This window comes from Symphalangus syndactylus, chromosome 10 (genome assembly GCF_028878055.3).
Source record: "Symphalangus syndactylus isolate Jambi chromosome 10, NHGRI_mSymSyn1-v2.1_pri, whole genome shotgun sequence".
NCBI classification, from domain to species: domain Eukaryota; kingdom Metazoa; phylum Chordata; class Mammalia; order Primates; family Hylobatidae; genus Symphalangus; species Symphalangus syndactylus.
Window position 1 is genome coordinate 10,550,417 of NC_072432.2, and position 26,384 is coordinate 10,576,800.

The window sequence follows — 26,384 nt, forward strand, 5'->3', positions numbered from 1 at the left end:
ATTGGCTTTATAAAGTTAACCTCCATTTCTCAAAGTAATATGTTCATTTCCGCAAATATGTCATTCCAGTTAAAGCTTTGATAAATTACTAGTGTCTTATTCCAAAAACAAACACATTCTTATTAAACTTATGTGAATAAACTATGTTGCTATAAATTAAGAATACTCACAAATATGTTTCAAATTCTGGAAGAATTAGGTGAAGAGAAAATATATTTTTCAAATTTTGTTTCAAATTTTGCTCAAAATAGAATATTTTACTCAGTCACTGGAAGCTATCAATAGCTTAAAAGAATAAAGTTTTCTGGACTTTGAAAAAAAAAAACAAAAAGAATCAGCAATAATTTAAACAAAATGTCATAAAATTGTTTTAGTCTTCTATTAGTTTGGTCCCATGCAATAAACTCATGTTGTTTGATATTGGAGCTAATAATTTTATGAACATATTAGCTCTTCACTGAGGGGATTCCAGGATATTTTCTTTAGTCCAATGGCACAATTTCCATGGTTACTACAAAAATGCATTTAAATGTACCCATTGGACTCCTTTCTGCGAATGTATTTAAAGAAGCAAGTCTTGGACAACAGGTGATTATAAATTGCTTTTTGAGAAGGATCAAATTAAGACAACAATTGTCTTTGGATGACAAAAATCTTAGGATAGCCATGATCAAAGACACAATTGACAAAGGAATATTTTATGCCATACACCAATTTAACATAAAAATTATAATAATTATTAAGAATATATACTAAGATATATCAGAATTATAGAAATCTCATATAATTCCTTATATAAGTCACACTCAAAAGAAAGTTAAACACTATTTCATATTTGACAATGCTTCCTGTATAATTTTAACATCTCAAATATGTAAGTTTTGGACTTTAGGAGCCCTAATATTTATAAAAGTTAATGAGGTAAAAAAGACTAAATGTGTAACTTGAACTTTTGATTTTTGGAAAGTTTGTCAAATATCAAAGCCTCAAGACATTTTATACCACAAAATAAAATCAAAGGTCACTGTAAAATAAGTCATTCATTTAGCCACATAATAATGCAAAGATTTAAAAAAAAAACCTCTACTTTTGATAGAAAGGAGACTCAGTTTCCCAAGAAATAAGACTTAATCAAGACAACATTGCAACTGCCCAATGGGTTCTCCTTGCCACTGCCTAGAATGAGCTGATCTATCAATACAGGGGAATTGCAATAGAGAAAGAGATTAATTCACACTGTTCTAGCTATATAGAAGAACAGAGTTTTATTACTACTCAAATCAGTCTCCCTGAAGACTCAGGTATTGGAATTTTTAAGAATAACTTGGTGGGTAGGGGACCAGTGAGTCAGGAGTGTTGATTGGTTGGGTTGGAGATTAAATCATACGGAGTTGAAGCTGTTCTCTTGCACTGAGTCAGTTCATGAGTAGGGGCCACAAGACCAAATGAGCCAGTTTATTAATCTGGGTGGCGCCAGCTGATCTATCAAGTGCAGGGTCTCCAAAATATCTCAAGCACTGATCTTAGGCTTTACAATAGTGATGTTATCTCCAGGAGCAATTTATGGAAGTTCAGAATCTTATAGCCTCCAGCTGCATGACTCGTAAACCATAATTTCTAATCTTGTGGCTAACATATTAGTCCTACAAAAGCAGTTTAGTCCCCAGGCAGGAAAGGGTTTGTTTTGGGAAAGGGCTGTTATCATCTTTGTTTCAAACTACAAACTAAGTTCCCCCAAAAGTTAGTTCAGCCTATGCCCATGAGTGAACAAGAAGAGCTTGGAGGTTACAATCAGGATGGAGTCAGTTTGTTTCCTTCTCTTTCACTGCAATAATTTTCTAATTTATAATTTTGTACCAGTGGTTTCAATTCTTCCCTTTGGGTTTTTTTTTTTTTTTTAAGACAGAGTCTTGTTCTGTCACCCAGGCTGGCATACAGTGGCACAACTTAGCTCACTGCAACCTCTGCCTCCTGGGTTCAAGTGATTCTCCTGCCTCAGCCTCCTGAGTAGCTGGGATTACAGGCACACACCACCATGCCCGGCTAATTTTTGTATTTTTAGTAGAGATGGGGTTTCACCATGTTGGCCAGCCTGGTCTTAAATTCCTGACCTCAGGTGATCCGCCCGCCTCGGCCTCCCAAAGTGCTGGGATTAAAGGCATGAGCCACTGAACCCAGCCCCTTTGAGTTTTATAACACCTTATTCTTAAGGTGTGGGCTATAAAGATGGGAAAAGGCCGATGACCACTCTGGCTTCTTCCTGCTGACAGAGGTCATAGTAGGAATAGAGTTGACCTCAAGGTGAGGTCTGTACTTATGCAGGCTGGGCTGGGATTCTAAGGTTTGCACGACAAAGGCATTATTATTGTCATCTATAATTTTAGTATAGCATTTAAGCAAACAGCATACTATCAGGTAAATAATGAGTTCTAGGATAAAGAGTGCAATTTCCAGTTTTAAAAGTAAAAATTTGAAAGCACTAGTTTGGGGACTTGTAGCCCACAAAGAATTTGGGATTTAGTGCAAATTACAGAAAATAATAAAAACTCAAGAACAACTAACAGCAGGTGTGCTATAGTTTTTTGAAACATAATTTTTGTCTTTCCAGTCCCCATTTGGGAATGCCACTGTTTGCTTGAATCATACATAGAGGTCTAGCCCATTTTTGCTGTTACCGCCAAAAATGGACACAATTTTTTAAGCAAACTGATCTATGTGGCTCAGAATAAATCATCACAGCAACTTGTATAAGTGGCTTTGTGACTGTTGATGTATAAACTTCTCAGAAAATTTACTGGAACACCAGGATCAAACTACAACTCAGAAAAATTGTCAGATTGCCATTGCAATTTAAAAATACTTCAAGGACTCTAGAAAACCTCATCTGTGGACTATTTCAGATATTAACATTTTTCTTCATGGAAATGCTGTGGGGAAGAGGGATTCTAGTTTCTGTGGCTAGCCTTGGAGAAGAATGGGACTGAGAGACAGCAGGTTAGGAGAAGGTCAGAGAAAACCTTTTGCTTCTGGGGCCTTCATTTGAGGGTATTGTTTTACGAGTTCCAACATTAATTAAATTGTATGCCTTTTCATAATGAGTCTGCCTTTCATCAGGTGATTTTCATTGACTTCAGAGCTCAAAGGGAAAATTTTCTCTTAGACCCTAAAGCTGTGATTTTAATGTGGGGAGATATTTTCTTTTCTTTTTATTACTGGACAGTAAACATGTCTTTCATTTTCTTGGAGGGAACTACCACCTTTATATGGCAAAGCTGTTTAATGTACAAATTTCTTGAAAAAAAGTGTGGAATGGAGGGCAGTCAGTGGCCTTCTTATCAAATGTGCAGCAATGTTAGACATCTTGCAGAAGGATCTCCCTACAAGCACTTAGCAATTTCTAACAACTACATACTTATATGTTTCTTGCATTCATAGTTGACATTCTCCACTAGACTACAAACTCAGGGAATTTAAAATTTTTATTTCGTTTAATTTTTGCCTATTTAATTTACTGCTAAAACAATGTCTGGCATAAAATGGATACTCAATAAAGTTTTGCTTGATTAATAAATGAATGAATGGAACAATATAACAGAAATAATAAAAATGCCAAAATGTGGGTAGACAATTAAGAAACAAAATGCATCGAAAGATATACTGCTTTACAACAAGTAAAATATAATTCTGTAATTTGAATAATAGTTGCTAGCTTGGAAAAATATGGTAGTTATTTAAAAAGAATACAAGCTGCACATTGATTATTTCAAGTTTATAAAAACACATATGTAAATAAGTGAACATTGTGTTAGTCCGTTGTCACACTGCTATAAAGGAATACCTAAGACTGGGTAACTTTTATAAAAGTTTAATTGGCTCACAGTTCTGCAGGCTGTGTAGGATGCATGGCTGGGTAAGCATCAGGAAACTTACGGTCATGGTGGAAGGCAAAGGGGAGGAGACACGTCTTCATGTGGCCAGAGCAGGAGGAAGAAGGTGAAGGGGAGATGCTACACATTTTTAAACAACCAGATTTCATAAGAACTCACTATCACCAGAACAACAAGGGTAAAGACTGCCCCTATGATCCAATAACCTCCCACCAGATCCCTCCTCCAATACTGGGGATTATCATTGACATGATATTTGGATGGGGACACAGATCCAAACCATATCAGACATTTTGTTCAGAAAAATCATGAAGGAAAATGCACCAAATGATAAGTATTCTGTAAGGAAAGAATTACAGGTCATTTTTGTTCTGTATTCTTTTTTATTTTTCATTTTTTAAAATTTATAGGTATCACTTTAATAATCAGGAAAAACAAACTTCTTGTTAAAGTCTTCATTTCATAAAATAAAGAAAGGAATGGCAAGCAATCTGCAACTACAGATCCTACTTCCTACTCCTCTATCAAATACAGAAATCCTCTCTATGTCACCTAAAAGGAGGAAATTGTGGTACTAATGTTCAATAGCTCATGGTCAATATTCTTCAGAAAATGTAAAATAAGGATGATTAGCCGCACTGAAAGAGAAAAAATAATATTAATTTAGTAACTTTTTTCCATTCTGTCAAAGAGTTTTTCTGAAGATGCACTTGGGATGGGCTAAAATTCCGGAATTTACCACTACATCCCTACTTGTACCTCAGCACACATGGTTTAATCTACAGAGGAGATGAGATGCATTTCTAATACCCATACCTAAAAAACACAATTATGACTTACTTAAATGTAATTATAAAGATACTTGTTAGTAATTAAAATTACTGTTTATTTTCGTTTTTATGTTCATTTTTCTTATTTATAATTTGTTCTTTTAAATTGAGTGACACTAAAGAGTACCTTCTAAGCAGTTAAATGTGCCAGGAGTCATACTGACATAGGGCCACAGACATGAGTAAGACAACGCATTCACAGTCTCATAAGGCAGATCACAGACTTATACTTAGCCTCTGGGTATAGAAAAGTTACTTCCCACATTTTTCTCATTGAAACTGTTTCCTCTCAGAATCTTGGTGTGGTTTTACATAAGGGAGGATTCTTCAGATCTTTTTTGGAGACTGAGTCTTTACTCTGGCAACCAAAACTGTATTTCCCGTTTCTAAACTCTCCTCTAAACTCCTCTCTATTTAGCCTTCTCTCTCCTTAGTCCTGAGATCCTGCAGTAGTTGAGCAACTGGAACGTCACGTTTATAAATAAACCAAAGTCAAGGGATGTTGGGTTCCCCAGAGGTGGACTTCAGGTGGACAAAGATGACACTTGAGTAAGAGTCATGCCTTGAGGATCCAGAGAAACTCCAAAGGATCTTAACTTGGTAAAGGCCATTGACACCTCAGTCACTAGCATTTGAGGGTCTATTAATCTCGTAATTCATTCATAGTTCAGCATGGTGAGATTATATAGCTGAGGAAATGGAAGTTGTGGTAGGTAAAGAGGGCCAAGAAAAACATAAATTTTTGCAGGAATAGTTGGTATCCTGAAGAGGGAATAACCACATAAAGGCTTCCCTAGGACATAGGCACCTTTGTCTTCATGAGCCCATCTTGTATTAATACTTAAATTATGTTTCCATTGCCATGATGGAAACACAAAGATAGAGCAGGATGGAGTCATTATTACATATGCATTATTATTGTATTCATTTTTCTTCTGATTTTAATATAAATTAAAGAGAACGTTATGATGGGCCCCTATAGGTTTGTAGGTCCTACACACTGAGCCTTCTAGACTCATAGGCAGTGGGCCCTGAGTGCTAGACCCAGGCACAGATAGTAAGGGCATTCAAGAATTGGATTCACAATGGTGCAGACATTGGCAGTTTCACTTACAGACACATTTCTGCTGGGTCAGAGATTGAGTCCTGGAGGAAACCTCTGGTCTGAAGGCTACAGGGCATCTCCTATTTCACCCCATGCCTGAATTTGGGCCTGTCTTCCTGATATAGGGAAGATGTGCTCCCCCATTTCCCTGCATACTACAGAAAACAGCCTGTGAAAGAATCTACAAGCATCACTTACAATTGTAACTTATCATATCGGAGATTTCTGTTGAGGCCATCAATGGCTTTCATGTCCTCTGGGGTCAACTGAAAGTCAAAAATCTGAAAGGAAGAAAACACTCACATTAACCCCTCCCCAGGGCAGCAGCTTCTACATGGGAATACAAGGACTTTCCAGGAGGCAGAGGCAAGGATGGCATTGGGGGAAGCATTTTCATCCTCATCGGCTTCCAGGTGCACCTGGCCTGAGACCTCTTCCACCTGAGACCTCTTCCACCTTCATTCTGCCTCTTCTCCATCCCAACCCTCTCCTACTGGGCTCCGCTTCTCAAAAGAAAGGAGTGCACTCATCAATCTAAAATATTTATTGAGAATTGCTTGAGGCAGAAAAAGGAAATCCTTTATTTTAAAATAGAAAATAAAGTGTGCAAAATAATTGCCACCTGGACATGTCCACACTTGGTCAGGCTTTTGTTTCCTCACTTCCCCTGGAACTTGATCCAGCCTTGGAATGAGAGAGCCTTAGAACACAGGAAATTCCCACTCAAGAATCTGTTTGCCTCAGAAAAAGCATTTTTTTCTGGACAGCTGTTTTACTTCCTCACCTCAGGACCCCTAAATACTGTGTTTGCTCTTCCTTATAGAAAATGCTTACTAATTGCTGTGTTTGCTCTTCCTTATAAAAAATGTGTTTACTCTTCCTTATAAAAAATGCTTACTAGCTGTGTTTGCTCTTCCTTATAAAAAATGCTTACTAATTGATCTTTGAGACACTTAGATCTTATTTTCAAAGAGTTCTGCATTTTAAATAAATCTCTCTTACTGAAGTCCAGAGTAGTTTTCATTTGTCAACACATAGTCCCTGATGAGGAGTCCATTAATAGTAAAACAGATATTTTTCGTAAAAAAAAAAAAAAAAAATACTACTTTCATTATGTGATTCAGGAGACAATTTCATGAGAGACTCAGATATATCTATCTATCTATCTATCTATCTATATCTATCTATCATCTATCTATCATCTATCTATCTATCATCTATCTATCTATCTATCATCTATCTCTATCTATCTATCATCTATCTATCATCTATCTATCATCTATCTATCTATCTCTATCTATCTATCATCTATCTATCATCTATCTATCTATCTATCTATCTATCATCTATCTATCATCTATCTATCTATCATCTATCTATCTATCATCTATCATCTATCATCTATCTATCTATCTATCATCTATCTATCTATCTATCTATCATCTATCTATCTATCTATCATCTATCTATCATCTATCTATCATCTATCTATCTATCATCTATCATCTATCTATCTATCATCTATCTATCTATCTATCTATCATCTATCTATCATCTATCTATCTATCATCTATCTATCATCTATCTATCTATCTATCATCTATCTATCTATCTATCATCTATCTATCTATCATCTATCTATCTATCTATCATCTATCTATCTATCATCTATCTATCATCTATCTATCTATCATCTATCTATCTATCTATCTATCATCTATCATCTATCTATCTATCTATCATCTATCTATCTATCATCTATCTATCATCTATCTATCTATCTATCATCTATCTATCTATCTATCTATCATCTATCTATCTATCATCTATCTATCTATCTATCATCTATCTATCTATCATCTATCTATCATCTATCTATCTATCATCTATCTATCATCTATCTATCTATCTATCATCTATCTATCTATCTATCATCTATCATCTATCTATCTATCATCTATCTATCTATCTATCTATCATCTATCTATCATCTATCATCTATCTATCATCTATCTATCTATCATCTATCTATCTATCTATCTATCTAATGTATTTATCTCTTTCTCTATATATATCTGTCCATCTTCTTTCTATCAACACATTTATCCACCACTCTTTTTAAAAATGTACTTCAGAAGTTATATGATTGTCATGAGAGCAGGTATTAACATTTTGATTTGGATCAAAAAATAAAATAGGCATTTTTTCTTTAAGTTGTCACAATGAGATTTAGATTTACCTATTTAATTTTTCTACAAGTTAATATACTTAATCTATAACTACAATATTTTGAAATAAATACATTATATATGACTCAAATGTCATCTCTTATGGATATTAAACTCATAATAAAATTTGTAGCTGTCATTTTAAAATGAGAAACAGCTTACATATTTTTTCAAAATTCTTGTGGGATTCAAAACAAAATAAGTTGCAGACCTGTGATTAATATAAGGTCCAGAGTGGATGTGGAGAAGGGTTTACAAAATAACTTCACTCATCAATTTCTTAGTTTGGTTAGTCTATAAACTTATACCTAGTTTCATACCTGCTAGAGTCACTGCCGGCGGAAAGGTAATAAAAGACAATCCAGAAGGAGCCACTGTATTTAGGTTCTCACAGTCCAGAGAGCACACTGAAGTATTAGCAAATGATGTAAAATTAATACACAAAAAACTCACTAACAGAGTCATGCCAGGGGCTTTTGTGGTGAAAACTGGGCTGGGGTGTCCCAGTAGTTTAACAGAGCAGCTAATTTTATTTGGGTTTGATTTTAAAATACAAATAGGCATTTGTAGGTAGAGAAGGTGAAGGAGAAGAATCAGGGTCCTTAAAGTTCATTACCCTGTAGAAGAACTCTTGAAACGGATGAAAATAAGTGAGTTGAAATTTGCTTAGTGTCACCCAACTAGTAAGTGGCAAAGCCGAGCCTAGAGATGATAAACCTGAGGACTCTGAGTTCAGTGCTGTCTCGTCAATCCTTCCACACTGCCCTCCTCCCTTAGCACACAGTGGAGACCACAGGAATGAATGACACGTGTTGCATTCTCCCATGTAAGGGAGATCGCCCAGATCAGCGCCCATGGCTCACTCTGGAGCGACTCTGCTCAATCTGTACCCGGAAGTTCTCTTTGATTCTCTCCTGAGAGAAGCTCTTGGCCAGCACCACCACTTCCCGCTGCAGCTGGTAGCGCAGGGCGACCTGGCCTGGGCTTCGACTGTGTTTCTTGGCAATGGATTTTAAGATTGGCTCCTCCAAGAGATGTGGGCAGTCGGGATCCACCCTGTTGGGGACGGAACAGACACAGATGTGAAGGATGCAGGATGCAAAATCTAGAGTGTGCTGCTCCTTTTCCCCAAATTCTCCAGAGAGTTGAGAGGAGTGGGCACAATACAATTTGATTTAAAACGGTCTCATAACTATTCATATGGATTCATTCATAAATGCAGTGAACTGGAAACAATAAGGCTGTCCATTAACAGGTGAATGGACAAACAAGTTATCCATACCCTGGAATAATACCCAGCAATAAAGTGGAAAGAACTACAGATACTCACAGCTACACGAATGCAGCTCACAGATACGGTGAAAGAAGCCAGGTGCAAACTGACATGCATGATCCCTTTCATAGGAAATTTTAGAGCACACAAAACTAATCTAAGGTGAAAAAATCAGAAAATAGTTTCCTAGCAATGAGAAGTTATTGTCTCAGAAGGAGCAAAAAATAACTTTTTTGGGAAATAACAAGTTTGTGTACCACATTAGGGATGTGGGTTACAGAGTATGTCCATTTGCCAAAATTGTACAGCATTACAGCCTATGCAAATTTTACCTAAAAATCACTTTAAAATTTATTTTAGGAGTGGGGTTGGGAGTAAGTAGTCACATAGACAAAACAGGAAGGAAAGAATGTTGGTGACATTAAAGCTCAGTGGTGATACATGGGAACAAACTACACCGTTGCTTTTCGTTTTTAATCTTTGAGCTTTTTTATAATACAATTTTAAAACAGCGTTAATAGGGATTTTTCAGCATCAGCAGAATTCCCACCATAGGTTAACTCTTTGATATTCTTATTACCACTGTGGGTCTCTTTTAGATCCCAGGGCACTGTAGGCAACTAGAACAATGTCCTTGGACTTGCAGAACTCCAGGAGTTTGCTCTGGTTGAGGTAAGGGTGACATTCCACCTGTAATTTTTCAAGACCAAAAGGTGTCACAATATATGAGCCAATAACCACATGCAAATTTAAAACTAGTCTGAAGGAATGTGTAATACCACATTAATAGATGTACTCTACTTTTCATGTTGGACCTTCTCCCCATGCACCTTCTGAAGCACCTTCAAATCCCATCATTTGCCATACTGATACAGTAATTTTCTTATTCCTTTTCTATTCATGTTTGAAAATTATTAAAATACCTTGTGCCCCAATTATAGCCTCTAAAAGCCATTCTTACTGAAAGAAACCAAGATTCCTTAGAGGAAGGGCATATTCCAGTTCTGAGTGTGAAAGTTTCCATTTGAGCCTAGAAAAGCTTGCACTCTAGAAAGGAGAGAAGATAAGAATGACAATGACATATGCTGCCAAAGGACACAGGATCTTACTTGAAGAGGCTCCTGCTGGTCAAAATATGGAAATTTGAGTATCAAAAAAAATAGTAATTATGATGAATGGAAAATGACATATTGGCTAAAATTCATAAATTCGCATGGCATTAATCAAATAAGATCAGATCTGTAGCACTAAGCTTCAATTTACAGGAAGCACAAAAGAAACATGTCAAAGTGTGTCACATGGATCAATGAGTAAGCCATTAGTAAGTGATGTGGAAATCTTTATAGGACAAATGACTTGATTTCTTTCATAAAACTGAAACTTTCACTGGATTCCTGACACCACCCTCTCCTGGTTGTCTCCACCTGTCTGGCAGCTTCTGTTCAGTCTCTTTGCCAGTGCCTCTCTGCCTCACCCTCTCCTGTGGATTTTCCTGCCTGTTCCTTTTCATCCATGAACTTTCCCTAGGAGAACAAATCCATGTCTGTGAGTTTAGTTATCATCCATAAAGCAATGACTCCAAACATCTGTATCGCTACCTGGACCACCCCGAGCTTCAGACCAAAGCTGCCACTTCCCAACTCAGCACCTCCACATGGCTGTCTCATAGAAACTTTCACCCGCTCTGAAGAATTGTGCTCTTCCACTCCACTCAAATTGCTCTTTCTCTGGTATCTCCTTTTTCTGAGAGAAAAGAACTCTCATCTACACAGATGACATCAAAGCAGAAACTTGGAGACATGATTAAGCACGAAATGTGTGAAGAGCACAAAGTCAGAGAAGGCCCCGGTGGGCTAAGGGCTCACCTGGTTGCAGGTGGGTTTGTACTTGAGCCCTGGCTTGTTGAGGATGAGTTCCAGCAGCTTGTGATTGAAGTTGGACACCCCGATGGACTTGGTTAAACCTGCGTCTTTGCACTTCTCCAGGGCCTGGGGAGGAAGGATATGGGTGGTAGACCTTCAGGGTAAATTTTTCTTTTCAATTGGCATTTGACTTTGTAAATGCTGGAAATCTGTTTTAACATATATAAATATTAGACTGAATTAAACAGTTTTATCACTTGAATATACAATTTCCTAATGCATTACTTTGCTATGCATATATGTTTGTCTCCTTGATTCTATTACATGCATACTCAGAACAGCAAGCAGACATATTTGTTGTCTCCCACTTATTTCAATGGTACCTATCTGGCTTGAGACATGCAGTAGTTCCTTAACAAATTATACCAGAGTCATAAGCAAACGAGACTCTTGGGTTTTCTGTTAGTAGAGGGTTTTTTGCTACCTCTATTCTAGAATGGAAAAAAAAATGAAAAAAAATCAATCAAATGGGTTTTTCAAAGGCAGGTTCACTGTTCTGCACCTTCCACCCTCCTGCTGAGTCAGTCCACAGCTGTCCCTCCTCCATGATGTGTCTCTATCCGAGGAAAACATGCTGACTCCTTTTGTGCTTCTCTATCCTGACCCCTCTTATAGGGCTCACATCCTCAACCTGATCTCAACGTCAAAGATGCTTCTATGTCTACTTAGAACCTTAGAAGTTACAATTAAAATGAACTGTAGAGGCCATCTCATTCCACTCTTTCACTTCACAGATGAGAACACAGAGGCACAGAGAAGTTCCACATCTGAGGTCAGACAACTGCTGGAGCAAAATCCCATCTCTTCTGACCCCTCCTCCTGCGATTTCAACCTCACTACACAGTGCTGCCTGGTGTCTGCAGCAGAACATACCTCCCAAGTGTCACAAAGGTCCACGGTTTCTAAAATAATCTCCCCACTGGCATCCTTTGGCAGTAATTCTTCCCCAGGCTGGAAAATAGAAAAGAAGATAAAGAAGGACGTTTTCTATGGAATTCTCCTTTCTGGTGCCTAAGGAGCTCAGCCAAACAACCTTCAAGAGTTTCAGGAGGCTGTGATTATTAATCTGAGTGTGCATATTTGTGCCTGCATGTGCATGCATGTGTGCTTGTGTATGTATATATATATGTGTGTGGGTATGTGTGTAAATGTGTTTGCATGTGTGTGTTTGCATGCATGTGTGGATTATGTGTACATATGTGTATGTGTGTGCAAACAAAGACATGAGTGGAAAGAAAGATAACCTCCAGGCTCCACCCTCCACACATCCCTACTCATCACTAAGAATGAGGTCCCTACTGTTGGAATTCATTTTGTCTCCCAAGGACAAGCTAATGTGGAGGACAGCACTTAATATAGCTATTCATCAGTGTGTTTAGCCCCAGTTTAGGCTCACCCAACTCAGACAGTGAGGACATCAGATGTGCTCAGCCAATGTCCACTGTGATGAGAGGTTGGATCAGTGAAGCCCAAAGGAGCCCAGTTGTGCCACATGCACCATCCCAGGTATCTGTCTTTTGTTGGGCTGAAGGGTACGTACGGGAGACCCTCCCACTAAAGAGGTGGGGGTTCTCATTGTATCTCTGCAGTCTGTGGTAACTCAACATTCTTGAGGATCCTAATGGCTCAGGGCCTCCATTCAGGAACACAAGCACGGAGAAATACGGGGCAATGCCCTCAACTGTCTAGGGTAGAGGAAGTGAGATCATTCAATCTGAATCCCCCTTAAGGCTGGGGGACAAGGATAGACAGATAACCTTGAAGGTAGAGTCACTCAATTGTGAAAGATACTCATGAAAGTTTTGGCAATCCTATGCACCTCACTCAAGTCTGCCTCTCTCAGGAAGAACCCAGGAAACAAAGCTAGAATGAGATAATTCAGGTGCTTATAACCATGATGAAACAGTATTGGGCATAACAAGGAAAAACAAAAGCTGACCTTCATAGCAAATGGTACATGAATAATGAAGAGATCTACATAGTCCAGTCCCAGTTTCTTCAGTGACCTTTCTAGGGCCGGTCGAACCAATTCTGGCCGAAAGAAAGTAGCCCAAAGCTGCAGTGACCAAAAGAAACAAAAATGGATTATAATTTCACACATTTGAGGACCAAAATTAAACTTTATGGTCAGACATTGAGATGTGCATCTTAAAACACTGTGGTCCAAAGCTAAAAGAGCTGGGACTAAATATATGCTACTCAGTATAAATCAGGTCTTTGATGGGGTACTGAGATTTCCTTGAATGACTGCAATGTAAGAAAACTGTGAGTAAAACTAATAAGGGGCAGGAAAATCAACTTCAACGTATCAAGGATTAGAGGATTCATCAACTGAAATGAGTCAAGAAATGGCAGGACAGGGAGAACAGAATCTCTTGTCCTGTATAATAAATTCCTAGAAATAATTATTCTGAGAGACCTACATCCTAAAAATAAGTTGTTATCGATGTAAACACACACAGGGTGCATCCCTGCAGACCTCAGCTCTGTTTACATATGAAGCATGGATTTCCATCTAGGATAATTTTAAAGAGTTCAGAAAACTCAATGCTGATTTGAGAAAAAGTGTTTTCTTGTCTGGATCGCTTTTCTGATTAATATCTGACCTTACTTACTACATCCTAAGAGCTCCTACTGAAGAACTGAAGGAGTGGACCCATAGTGGCTTGGTTAATCCGTACAACAGTTAAAGGAGATAAGTATTATTATTTCCATTTTATATATGAATACTGTCTGATGCTCAGAGACACTGAAGAATTGTGTTCTACCAGTAAAATATTTCAGAGTAAGCAAGTCATTTCTGTTTCTATAATACACCTTCATAATATTAGGAGGTAAATAAAGAATTCAACTTAGACCATATTTTCACTTCAAAATAATATATCTGAACTTATAGTGGCCTCTGGCCACTGTACACACAGAACTTTTCACCTTGGTAGTGTAGAATATTTCCTCTCTCTTGACGGTACCATCAGCAATCTTCTCCCAAATGGCCTGTCCAACCTCCTCATTTTGGTGTAAGTATGCTGAATCAATATGGCGGAAGCCTACGTCAATAGCCACTTTGGTGGCCTCGGCAGCCTGGCTTTTGGGAGTCTATAAGACAGGAATAAAGAGTTGTTGATCTGCCCAACTCAGAGAAAATCAATGCATTTCCCCCAATAGCATTTTCACCGGCGGTTTCTGCTGGCCGCCTCCTCCAATTTTGATGACACGGGTTTCAGTGATAGACCTGTACTCTGAGGACATTGATTAAACTCCAGTATAACTTCTATTCCCAAATAAATTAGAGAAATCGGCTTCACCCTGGAGCATGGAAAAATCATGTCTCATTCCATATCAATCAACTGTAGAAATTCAATATAACATATGTTAGACACGCCTTATACTTACTGGATAAAATGGATAATTATGCCATTGAAAGCAACTGGCCCTGTCTGACAGCTGTTGTAAATTGACTTCTCTTGTTATAGTTCTACCAAGATTAAGCACATTGTTCTGTCATTTTTAGAGCAATTCTTGCAAAGCAACCCTAAAGCTGCCCCTACCTCACTGTGACCAATGTGACACTTTAAATTCCCTTCAGTAAACTGAGTGGATGGCTGAATAGTGTATTTCATGAGAAGCACAATCTAGTCCCCATTATGACATTATGCCTCCTAAGTCTTCCCTTCTCATTTCCTAATGTGTGGAATTGAGATAAAAAAGTCAGTTAGGGTGGGTTCTTGGTAAAACTCCTTTAAACAGAGAAATGGCCTGAAAAATCAGGCTGCAGACATAGATAAGGAAACTTAAACAAATCTCTGGCCCATTCGGATAAAAGACAAAGGCCCAACATAAAAACACATTTGTCCTTTATGCCTAAGACATACCAACAACCACACTAATAAGAGAACAAGACTCACCGTAGATATGCCTTTGTCCCAACATAAAAACGCCTTTGTCCTTTAAGCCTAAGACATGCTCATGACTACACTAATAAGAGAACAAGACCCAACATAGAAATGCCTCTGTCCTTTGTATAACCAACAGACTTCTAGAAAGTGGTCTCTTCTCCTTTCGTGGATATGTACACTGTGGGCTACAGTGGCTTCCAGTGGACACTTTGCTTTTTTGGACATACCTTTGACTGTGAGCCGAGCCTCTAAGAATCATCACTACAGCCTCTGATTGCTCCTGGGCCAAGGTCCTTGGTCAAGCTTTTACTTCAACTCTCTATTAGTCTTGGACCAAGGTCCTGGACAAAACTTTCACTTCGGTCTCTGATTGGTCCTGGGCCTAGGTCCAAGGCAAAGCTGAGTAACACTTTCTCCAAGTCCACTCAACATATTCCTTCCTTCCCAGTTCAGAACACCCCAGACACAATCTCACAGGTGACAACCCATTCAGGCCCCCTCTCTACTACAGAGAGCTTTCTTCTTTCATTTATTAAACTTTCCTTCTAACCTCACCCTTTGTGTCCACAATTTTCTTGGTGGTAAGTCAAAAAACTTTGGGTGATACTTCACGAGAGACTACTACATTTTTGATACATTGATGAGACTGTAACATATTTTTGGTACATGGGTTGGGAATGGGATTCATGGGAAGGGTGAGCAGGAGCCAACCTCCAAACTCTTTACTTTCATTTTAGATTTTTTTTTTCTCTCAAGGGCAAACAAAACAGTGGGCCCCTGTCAGTGAATAGGGCAGCTGCCAGCCTTACAAGACTCAGGGGACAGGCTTCCTGGAGAGGACTTTGTCAATCCCCATCATCCTCAGGTGTTGGGAATGTTGATTCTGTTCCACTCCAGTTTTCTTTCATGGAGGACCTAGCTGTCGCATGCAGCTGAAAACAGGTCCTAAGACAACTGAAAGTTTCTGGCCAAGACTACACCTCGGTATTATCTGAAGGCTCCTGCACTAACTCCAGTTTCCAACAGCCTGTCAGGGCTTTGACACCAGAACTTCTAGCCTTTCCTACTGCATTTTCTTTCTCTCTTTTCATGGCTATCATGTCTTCTGTTCCTTCTTTGTATACAATGTTATAGCATTTTTACAAGCTGTGGATATATTCTTATTGGGTAAACTCAGCCAGTGTTGTAGTAATCAGGAATGTAATCCAAATAGGTACTGATTCCCTAGAAACAAGGGGAATTCAACATTTCTGTCTAAATTTTCACCTAATAAGGGCATTTTTGTCCCTACTGATAGACATTCATGACACTCTATAGGGGGTTATTTCACCACAAGTGAATACCCTCCTCCCTCTCCATTTGGGTTGTCTTTCCTCCATCTAAAAATTCACCACTGCCCAGTGAATTTTAACAGTTGCTTTATGAAACAAATTAGTTTTTTTTTCCACTGTGGGGCATATTATAGGAACAGCCTTTTAAGCCTCAAACCTCTAACTTCTGCCTAGAAAAAATCTGGAGTCAGAGTTTTTACCTAACATTTCAGACCCTACAACACCACCTAGAGGGATAGGATTTTTTCTCCATGGGGAGCCTTGTCAGCCCTTGGCTCAAAACCTCTGGTTTCCCAATTCCTCTCCCTCCTATGTCCCTCTAACAGTGATCAAACTTCATACCCCATCTGTGAACAGAAAAATGCCACTTTCAACAATCAGAAAGGAACTTCTCTTGAGAAACAAATTCTAGCCTCAGTGCTGTCCCCATCAGAGGGAGGACAGCCATTCAATCCTCAGGTTCTTTTGAGATACCTGTTCTACATCCAGTTACACTGACATTTAAAAAAAAGAGTATTTTATGTTTAATAGTCAATCAGTCTCATTCTCTAGAAATGCAAGGCTTTACCAGGGCCATAGCTAGAAAAGACAGAGATGAGGTTAGAACAGTCCCTTCATTAAAGGGTCTTACCCAAATCTGACTACTGTACGATGTCTCCCAGACACCTGGGGTACTTCCAGGGAGGCTTATGATCTAAGAAACCTAGAAAAACACAGAACTAGTACCTTACACAGGTGAACATGACTACTACTAACGACTAACTTGTTCAGATCTATGGGTGAAGGTGACACTTGCATCCATGGGTGACTCCTATAACAGTCACTGTGACCAGGAGGATGAGAGAAAAGAGGAAAAAGGGGACACCCTTTCTATCTTTCTCTCCAAACTGGGTCACTCTAAAAGGAAGAAAGAGACTAAGGGACATCTTTTCTCCTCCCTTTTCTAGATGAGTAACAAACCATCTTCAGCATGCACTCTTCTCAAGTGCATTCTGAAGCATTGAGATTCCTTTGACCCCGAGACTCTGAACAAAAAAAATGGCCATAGTGCCCAAGGTAATTTATAGATTCAACACCATCCCCATCAAGCTACCAATGACTTTCTTCACAGAATTGGAAAAAACTACTTTAAAGTTCATATGGAACCAAAAAAGAGCCCGCATTGCCAAGTCAATGCTAAGTCAAAAGAACAAAGCTGGAGGCATCATGCTACCTGACTTCAAACTATACTACAAGGCTACAGTAACCAAAACAGCATGGTACTGGTACCAAAACAGAGATACAGACCAATGGAACAGAACAGAGCCCTCAGAAATAATGCCGCATATCTACCACCATCTGATCTTTGACAAACCTGACAAAAACAAGAAATGGGGAAACGATTCCCTATTCAATAAATGGTGCTGGGAAAACCAGCTAGCCATATGTAGGAAGCTGAAACTGGATCCATTCCTTATACCTTATACAAAAATTAATTCAAGATGGATTAAAGACTTAAATGTTAGACCTAAAACCATAAATACCATAGAAGAAAACCCAGGCAATACCACTCAGGACATAGAGAGATATTATGTTACTCTTAAACAAAACCCTAACTACTACTGAGAAACAGAGAGCTCTGCAGACAACAAAGAGATTCAGAGATGAAAACATGTTTCCTGTAACCAGCTGAAAAAGAAAACCAGTAAAAAGGGGAAAGAGAATGAAAAAGAGACAAGATCTCCATTCCCAATAACAGGAGAGACAATATCCCTTGAAAACCCTAATGAGAGTTCCAGTGATCCCACAGAGATGTGAAAAAGAAAGCACTTTCTGATGTACATATTAAAAGACTGACAAAAAAATCAGTTTTTTCATAAATTGAACATTGAAATAAAAACACAACAAGGTTTTCTTAAGAAGCTAATCTACTCTAACAAAATGTATAAAGAATTATTAAAGGTTTATAAAAATCTCATCTCATGGTCAAATTGGTTGAGATTAAATAGAATTATCTATAAAGTTTCATTAAAAATTGAGATTGACATTAATAAAAAACTAATAAAAGGGTGAAATTCGACTTTCTTTGGAACAAGATTTTCATGTCATAATAAAGACTAATGAAAAGTTTTTCCTTTCTCAAATTTTTGAATCATTTTAACAAAACAAATGACTTATGGTAATCTGAAATTCTGTATCATAATATCAAGTGGCTTTAAACTTCTAACATATTCGACAGGCTTCCCAAAATCAAACTTGAGTTTCAAGATTGTCTTCCCTGACCCCTAATGTTTAAATACTACAGAAGGCCCCTAAAACAACCCCAAAAAAGTAAACAGGATCACCAGACATATTTAAATATGTGAGACTGTCAAAATGATATTTAATCTTCCTCAAGTTATATTTCAGTCAATAATATTAATATCTGTTCCAAAATCATATAAGATGTCTAAGATTCTAATGTCTAAATATATACTGTCAATCATAATTAAGTTTATTGTGTTAAACTATTGTAAACCACAGAAATAACCAAATTACTTTGTCAATCATATTCTTAACTACAACTACCCTGGACATTTTGTCATTCACAGGCAATTGTTATCTTGTTTTAATCCACTTCAAAAGATGATTTATAATCAACTATAAGACTTTAACAAATACTCTCAAATACAAGTTTCTAATAACAAAAAAATGGAAGACTCACAAAAAACTAAAATGTTTATAAATATCAAACAGAACAAGAGTTAACAAAATAAACTAATAGAAAACTGAAGTAATCCTTTTTAACTTTTTACTAAAAAATTACTGATCATCATTTTGTTTTTTTCAGAGTCAAAAAAACTTTTGAAAGAACTACAACTTTTAATGATTGAATAACATACACTTCAGTGAACAAAATTTAAAACATATTTATTTATCTCTACCTGGTTCCTCTGAAATTCAGAAATTATAAATATCCAAGACTTATAACAATATAATTGCTTACATCAGTACAATAAAAATCCATTTTCTTTTACAAGACACAATTTTTAAAAATGATTATTTTACCAAGACTTTGACTGGAAGGATATATTTCCCTTTGAATAATAAAACTTAACTTCCTAAACCAATAAAATCCTCTTAGAAAAACTGGCCTCATACCTTGTCTATGCAGTTCCCAAACAGAGTTCCTAACCTATAGTAAATAAAGAATGTCACTTTCTAACAGGCCCAAGAACCCCATATTCTTGGGACCTCAAAAAGAGAAAAATTGACCCAACTCATAAATATTTGAGAGTACAAACCCATGACTAGACTCAACTTTAAACTGAGGTATTATCTGAGGTTACTTATGGAATAGAATTCCATCAAAACCAATTTAAAAACCCTATATAAAATAATTATTGTAAGGCCAGGTGTGGTGGCTTATGCCTGTAATCCTAGCACTTTGGGAGGCCAAGGCCGGCAGATTGCCTGAGCTCAGGAGTTCGAGACCAGCCTGGGCAACATAATGAAACCATGTCTCTACTAAAATACAAAAAACTAGCCGGATGTGGCAGCATGCACCTGTAGTCCCAGCTACTCAAGAGGCTGAAGTAGGAGAATTGCTGGAACCAGGGAGGCGGAGGTTGTAGTGAGCCGAGATCATGCCATTGCACTCCAGCCTGGGCAACAGAGCGAGACTCTGTCTCAAAAAAAAAAAATTATTCTTACTACTCTTTATACAAATAATCAGACCAAATATGAAACTAAAATGTATTTTACAAACAACTCAGTCCTATACTATCATGATTTGTTTTTGACAAAAATAAGAACTAGAGAGAAAAATAGTGTGTCAAACTTGCCATATATTTGTCATTAAATTCTAGTCTCACTAATTACTTTTAAATGTTTACCTACATTTTAGACTAACCCTACTTATTCTTATGAACTAACCAACAATCTCTGATGACAACAAAAAATACAAACAGTAAAAGATAAATAATATAAAATTTAGAACAATATTCTAGTTCTGAATAATTATCCCACAAATCCTACCAGGGCATAAGAATATATAGAATACCCATGATCCAGAGATTATTTGAGAAAAGATGACCAAAAAAACTAACCAAAACCAAGCTCCATACACCAAAATCCTAACAGACATAATTATAACTACCAATTATCAGCACATATCAACAACCTGAGAATTTTTAAACTGTCCTTATCCCCCTTGTTTCATTTTAATACATGTACTCTAATAGCCCAAATTATTTCTTCTCACCTAAAAACTATCAAACTCTAAATGATAATACTAATAACACCACACATAAACATATCTTTCTTCCAAAGATCATAAACCAACCCCAGGAAGAACTCTCTACTGTTCCCCACATGACACCACCATCCGACAAAAAAATAGCCAGAAAAGTCAACACCCAATCTCCCTAACGACAATTAGGGACTTCACTCCTGAGGGTAAAAATGAGAGAAAAAACTTAAATAGTTAGACAGAGTTCTTGGTAAAACTCCTTTAAACAGAGAAACAGTGTAAAAAAAAAAATCACACTACACACACAGATAAGGAAACTTACACAAACCTCCAGCTCACTCAGATAAAAAAACAAGGCCCAACGTAAAAATGCTTTTGTCCTTTAGGCCTAAGACACGGCAACAACTGCACTAATATGAGAACAAGAACCAACAGAGAAACACATTTGTCTTTTGTATAACCAACAGACTTCTAGGCAAGTCTCTTTTTCTTTTGTGGGCACGTATATGGTGGGCTCCAGTGGGTTCTGGTGGGCACTTTCCTTTCCTTTTGTAGATATGTGGACTGTGAGATGAGCCTTTGTGAATTATCATTCAGCATCTGACTGCTCCTGGGCCAAGGTCCCGGGCCAAGCTATCACTTCAACTCCTGATTAGTCCTGGACCAAGGTCCTGGACCAAACTCACTTTAGTCTCTGATTGGTCCCAGACCAAGGTCCCAGGACAAGCTGAGTTACACTTTCCTTACACAATCCTTAATTTTCTCAGTCATAAGACAAAAAACTTCAGATAATCCCTCTAAATGAAAGACTACTATATTTTTAATACATTGATGAGACTGTAACAGAATCACAGTGGCTTCTTATATGGCAAAAAGTTTGGATGGTTGAAACTCTCTGGCAAATACTTCCAGCCCCAGTAACCACACAGCAAAGCTGCCACTAAGTATTCATTTTGGCTTTTGATTCCTCCTGGGCCCTTGGCCCTTCACGTGTCTAACCAAGAGTAGAGTGGCTCTGACCAGAGCAAAAGATGAGAACAGCCTGAGCTTGCATTTTTTAAATGTAACAAATTTTAATGAGTACTTACCTAGGCCAGTTGTTAAGGAATTAAATAAGATAATGCATGTAAAACACCTAAAATACATGGAAAGCATTTGATATATTAGGTAACATTGATACTTTTAATAAAGATAATATACCCACAAAATTATCAATCTCAGAATCCCCACAATCAATAACTTGCCATGCCACTTAATGCAAAAAAGATCTCTGTGACCTTGAGAGGGGCAAGTTAGAGACAGTTAAATGGAATCCCAGATGAGTCCTTCCAAGCATCCACTGTCTACCAAGTGCAGGGCTCTTGCCTGATGACGGCCCTGCAAGTACAGCTGACCTAAGAAACTTCAGCCTCTAGGCCGGGCGCGGTGGCTCACGCCTGTAATCCCAGCACTTTGGGAGGCCGAGGTGGGCGGATCACGAGGTCAGGAGATCGAGACCATCCTGGCTAACACAGTGAAACCCCGTCTCTACTAAAAATACAAAAAATTAACCAGGCGTGGTGGCAGGTGCCTGTAGTCCCAGCTACTCGGGAGGCTGAGGCAGGAGAATAGTGTGAACCCAGGAGGCGGAGCTTGCAGTGAGCTGAGATCACGCCACTGTACTCCAGCCTGGGCAAAAGAGCGAGACTCCATCTCAAAAAAAAAAAAAAAAGAAACTTCAGCCTCCTGGGGTCCACTTACGTGATCAGGAGCATAAGTGCCAAATCCCAGCACTGGCATGAAGTGTCCATCATTCAGCCTCACTGAATGACTTTGCTTCAGATCCGTCATCAACCCCAGCTAATCTGTCTTTCCTCCTTTTCCTCACTGACAGCCCAGTAGGAGACAAGGCTCCTGCGTTCTTTATTTGCACCAAATACAGGATGGGCGGGTTGGAGATGACAGCTGCCAATGATTTCAAAATGAAGCTGGAATCAGTCCAGTGCCTTTTCTCTGATTCTTGTGTCTCTGTGGGAGTATTTTACAGAAAACTCATTCAGAAGTGCTGTGAATGCCAGAGGACTTTGATTTTCTCCTCCATGTTGTTCACACTTGATTCTTTAGTTGAAAGATGAACCATGCCAATTTGTCCTTGATAAGAACACTAGACTTCCTTTACAAGATGCAAAGTTATCATTAGGGTGCTCACTTCAAAACACTAATTCTACTACAGAACTGAAGTTAACTTTCTCACTTATATTTGATTGTTAATCCCTTTAAAAACAGCTTATTAGAATTCTTTGAATAAAACTTGAGGCCTGGTGCCAGCCACGCATGTAATGAAATTCCTTAGGAACATCCACCCCTACTCCCAGTGTATTTCCCTTCTGTGTCAAGCCCCACTCCATTTTCTCTGACTTGTTTCCTTGAATGTTTTGCAGAAAAAGCTTGTCTGAGATCATGGATAAATTTCTATGCTCTTGCCTTTGTTCCAGCCATTGCCTCTTTCTAGAACAGCCTGCTCAACTCCCTCCTGGTCTCCAGCGGGTTTCTGATCTTTTACTTATCCTAAAAGCACCTCCTACAGTCTAACATCCTTTACGACTCCTTCTTTTTGTTGTTTTTTGTTTGTTTGTTTTGAACAAAGATAGGAGACAGCAAAGCAGCCTGGGTCCTAACAGAACAGCTTGGAATTCCAGGGCCTAAATTGCTTTTGCAAACATAAACACACACACAGCAACCATGAGAAAAATGAAAATTAAAAATGGCATCCAATTCAGATGCCAAGAGGCTCAGCCTAAATGGACTTCTGCATAATTCACTTTGGATACTTTCATCCTCTATAGGTGAGGGCAACAGGTCTGGACTAAGGTTAATACCTTAAATGGTTCAAAATAACTGACTTTGGGCCGGGTGCAGTGGCTCATGGCTGTAATCCCAGCACTTTGGGAGGCCGAGGTGGGTGGATCATGAGGTCAGGAGATCGAAACCATCCTGGCTAACACAGTGAAAGTCCGTCTCCACTAAAAATACAAAAAATTAGCCGGGCATGGTGGCAGGTGCCTGTAATCACAGCTACTCGGGAGGCTGAGGCAGGAGAATCACGTGAACCCGGGAGGCGGAGCTTGCAGTGAGCCAAGATTGCACCACTGCACTCCAGCCTGGGCGACAGAGCAAGACACCTTCTCAAAAAAATAAAATAAAATAAAATAAAATAAAATAAAATAAAATAAAATAACAGATTTTGAAATAATCAGCAGGGTCACCAGTTATTGCTAAAAACACCTCTTCATCTTTTTTTTATTTTTTTCAAATTTTAAGTAATAGATTTAATTACCACATTATGAAATATTATAAAAAGAGAAGATGACTTCTTCTATAACCTCCCTGGGTGAGGTTGACCAACCTTCTCTGTGTGCCCTTTATTCTCTTAGCCTCTATGAAGCAGGTCAAAAAAATCTCATCATTGAAATCACACTCTCCACCAATAAGGAGCTTCGGCTAGATAAGATGCCTAAGTGGTATTTTCTTTGGTGTTTTTATTATGTGGTGCTTTCTCCAACATGTATTTGTGCCATTGGTATTTTAGAGGCAATCCTGAAACATGACATTGTCATTTATCTTATTTTGAACCCATAGCTCTGGCTAGGCAAGGTCCGAATTCGGCTTGATTCTGATTCCCTGTAGTTTATAATTATCACAACATTGTATCAGCTATGAATCTGGTAAGTATACTATTTATATTACACTGGTAAAACTGTAGAACCCTACAGAGATGGGGCTAAGTTCTGTGTCAAGTCACAAGAAGAGCATGTCTATTAATGGTAATAGCCTGAAGCTCATCATTCACTAGATTAAAAATTTGTCTAACATGTTTGCAGTATTAACCTGTATTTTGCACTAAATGGTTTACCCAAGTAAGAGACATTTCTCTCTCACTTCCCTAATTTAGCAGTCTAGGAAATTTGTTAGTGAAAGAGAGTGGGCCAATTTTATTCTTAGTAAATCCAAAGCAGGGCTTCATGCTCCCTTAAACTTGCCTTAAGCATTATCCTAAAACATTTATAGATTTGACGTCATGCTTTGTAGCAAGCACTTTTCAGAATCCATCTTCCCTAACTGGAAAGGTGTTCGTCCGTGGCTTCCTGGCACTATTTTTACTTCCTCAGGTTTTCAAAAGCTACCAAGGATATAAGATGCTCTCAGGGAGCTCATGGTTTATTGGATAAGAGGTGGGCAGATGGCAAATTGTTCCCCTGTGATCCCTGCCTCCTGGTATTTATGGCCCTGTATAATGTGTGTGATGCCCTCTCATCAACTGTGACTAGTACTCGTGTCTTTATTCTAAACAATTGGCTATTGTAAAGAAGAGTGATATTATTTCCATCATTAGGAAATACAAAATTGTAATTTCCATTGTGCCAGGAAACTCTGTTTTCTCAGTTTTCAAACTTTGATAAAATTGGTGGCAACATAGGAGAGGCTCACATGGAGAGGAGCTGAGTGGGGCCTCTGGTCACCAGCCAGCTCGAAACTGAGGCTTTCATTCAGACAGTCCAGAAGAAACCAAACCCTGCCAGTTCCCCCCGACCTTGGAAGCAGGTTATTCCCCTCTAAGCCTTCAGGAGGCCCTGCTTTAGACTTATGCCTTTACTGCAGCCCATTGAGGATCTGAGCAGAGGTACTAGATCAACTCTGTGTGGCTGCACACAAGTCACTACAACCTTAGCAGCTTAAAACCTACACAAGGTGACAGAGTGCAAATGGCAATTATAATACAGCACGGCACCCAAGGAAACAGAAGGACACGTGCAATTCTGGAAAAAGGGGTGGAAGGAGTGCCAGAAAATATGTTGCAATGGCCTCCATGGAACACATTCAAGAATTATATGAAAGTGTATTCCATTCAAAAGTAAATAGTGAGTAGCTATAATGTGCAAGATACTGTTGTAGGCATTAAAAACAGACAAAAATCTAAGCCTGCATTGAACTCACTTTCAAGGAGACAGAAATGGACAAAAAACTAATAATTACATAGAATGAAAACCATGTTGTATGATAGGAAGCACTGTGAAGGGAAAAAAGCAGGGAAAGGGGTAGAGTACGGAAAGAGTGCAGGGACAATTGAAATTACAAATAGCTTAATAGCTTAAGCAGGGAATCCTCACTGAGACAGAGAGACATTTGAGAAAAGACCTGAAGGAGGAAAGGAAGCCAGCCTTGCTGACAGCTGAGGGAAGAGGGCTTCAGGCAGAGGGATCCTGAAGGGCATAGTCCCTGCAGCCAGGGAAGGCCACATGTGATCTGGGAACAGCAGGATTAGGAAAGAGGTCAGAAAGGAAGGGAAGGCCATGTTTAGGCAGAGCCATGTAGGCCACTGCAAGCATTTGGCTTTCACTCCAGGACAGATCAGCAGACACTGGATGAAACTGAGCTGCTGAGTAGAGAGTAGAATGTAGGTTGGTAAGGGATAAAAGTGGAAAACTAGTTAGGAGGCTATTTATTTTTTTATTTATTTATTTTTTTTTTTTATGAACAGTAAATGCTATACCAGCCTTAGTTGTTTTTTTTTTTTTTTTTTCCACGTATGCTGGTACTTTATTTATGACAAGGGTGACACAGAGCAGTAGAGAAAGGTGGATATTTTTAATAAATGGTGCCGAGTCAATTGGATATTCATTGGGAAAAAATGAAACTTCACCCATACAAAAATCAATTCCAGG

The 26,384-nt window shown here is 38.4% G+C and overlaps 1 protein-coding gene across 2 annotated transcripts; it reads right to left on the minus strand.

The window, feature by feature from the left end:
• Positions 1 to 4,266: 4,266 nt before the first annotated feature.
• LOC129491838 (aldo-keto reductase family 1 member C15-like) lies at positions 4,267 to 24,771 on the minus strand. Of its 2 annotated transcripts, XM_063611024.1 has the most exons (10): positions 24,758 to 24,771; positions 22,423 to 22,492; positions 14,177 to 14,341; positions 13,185 to 13,301; positions 12,119 to 12,196; positions 11,189 to 11,311; positions 9,904 to 10,013; positions 8,941 to 9,106; positions 6,040 to 6,103; positions 4,483 to 4,544 (listed from the first exon to the last, which is right to left on the minus strand). In XM_063611024.1, the coding sequence occupies exons 1-10, from the start codon at positions 24,769 to 24,771 to the stop codon at positions 4,483 to 4,485; spliced, it is 969 nt and encodes a 322-aa protein (XP_063467094.1). The 2 variants fall into 2 exon arrangements, with proteins under 2 accessions (XP_055152380.2, XP_063467094.1); XM_055296405.2 differs by lacking the exon at positions 24,758 to 24,771 and having other exon boundaries at positions 4,267 to 4,525; positions 6,021 to 6,103; positions 22,423 to 22,561.
• Between the last annotated feature and the right edge of the window lie 1,613 nt (positions 24,772 to 26,384).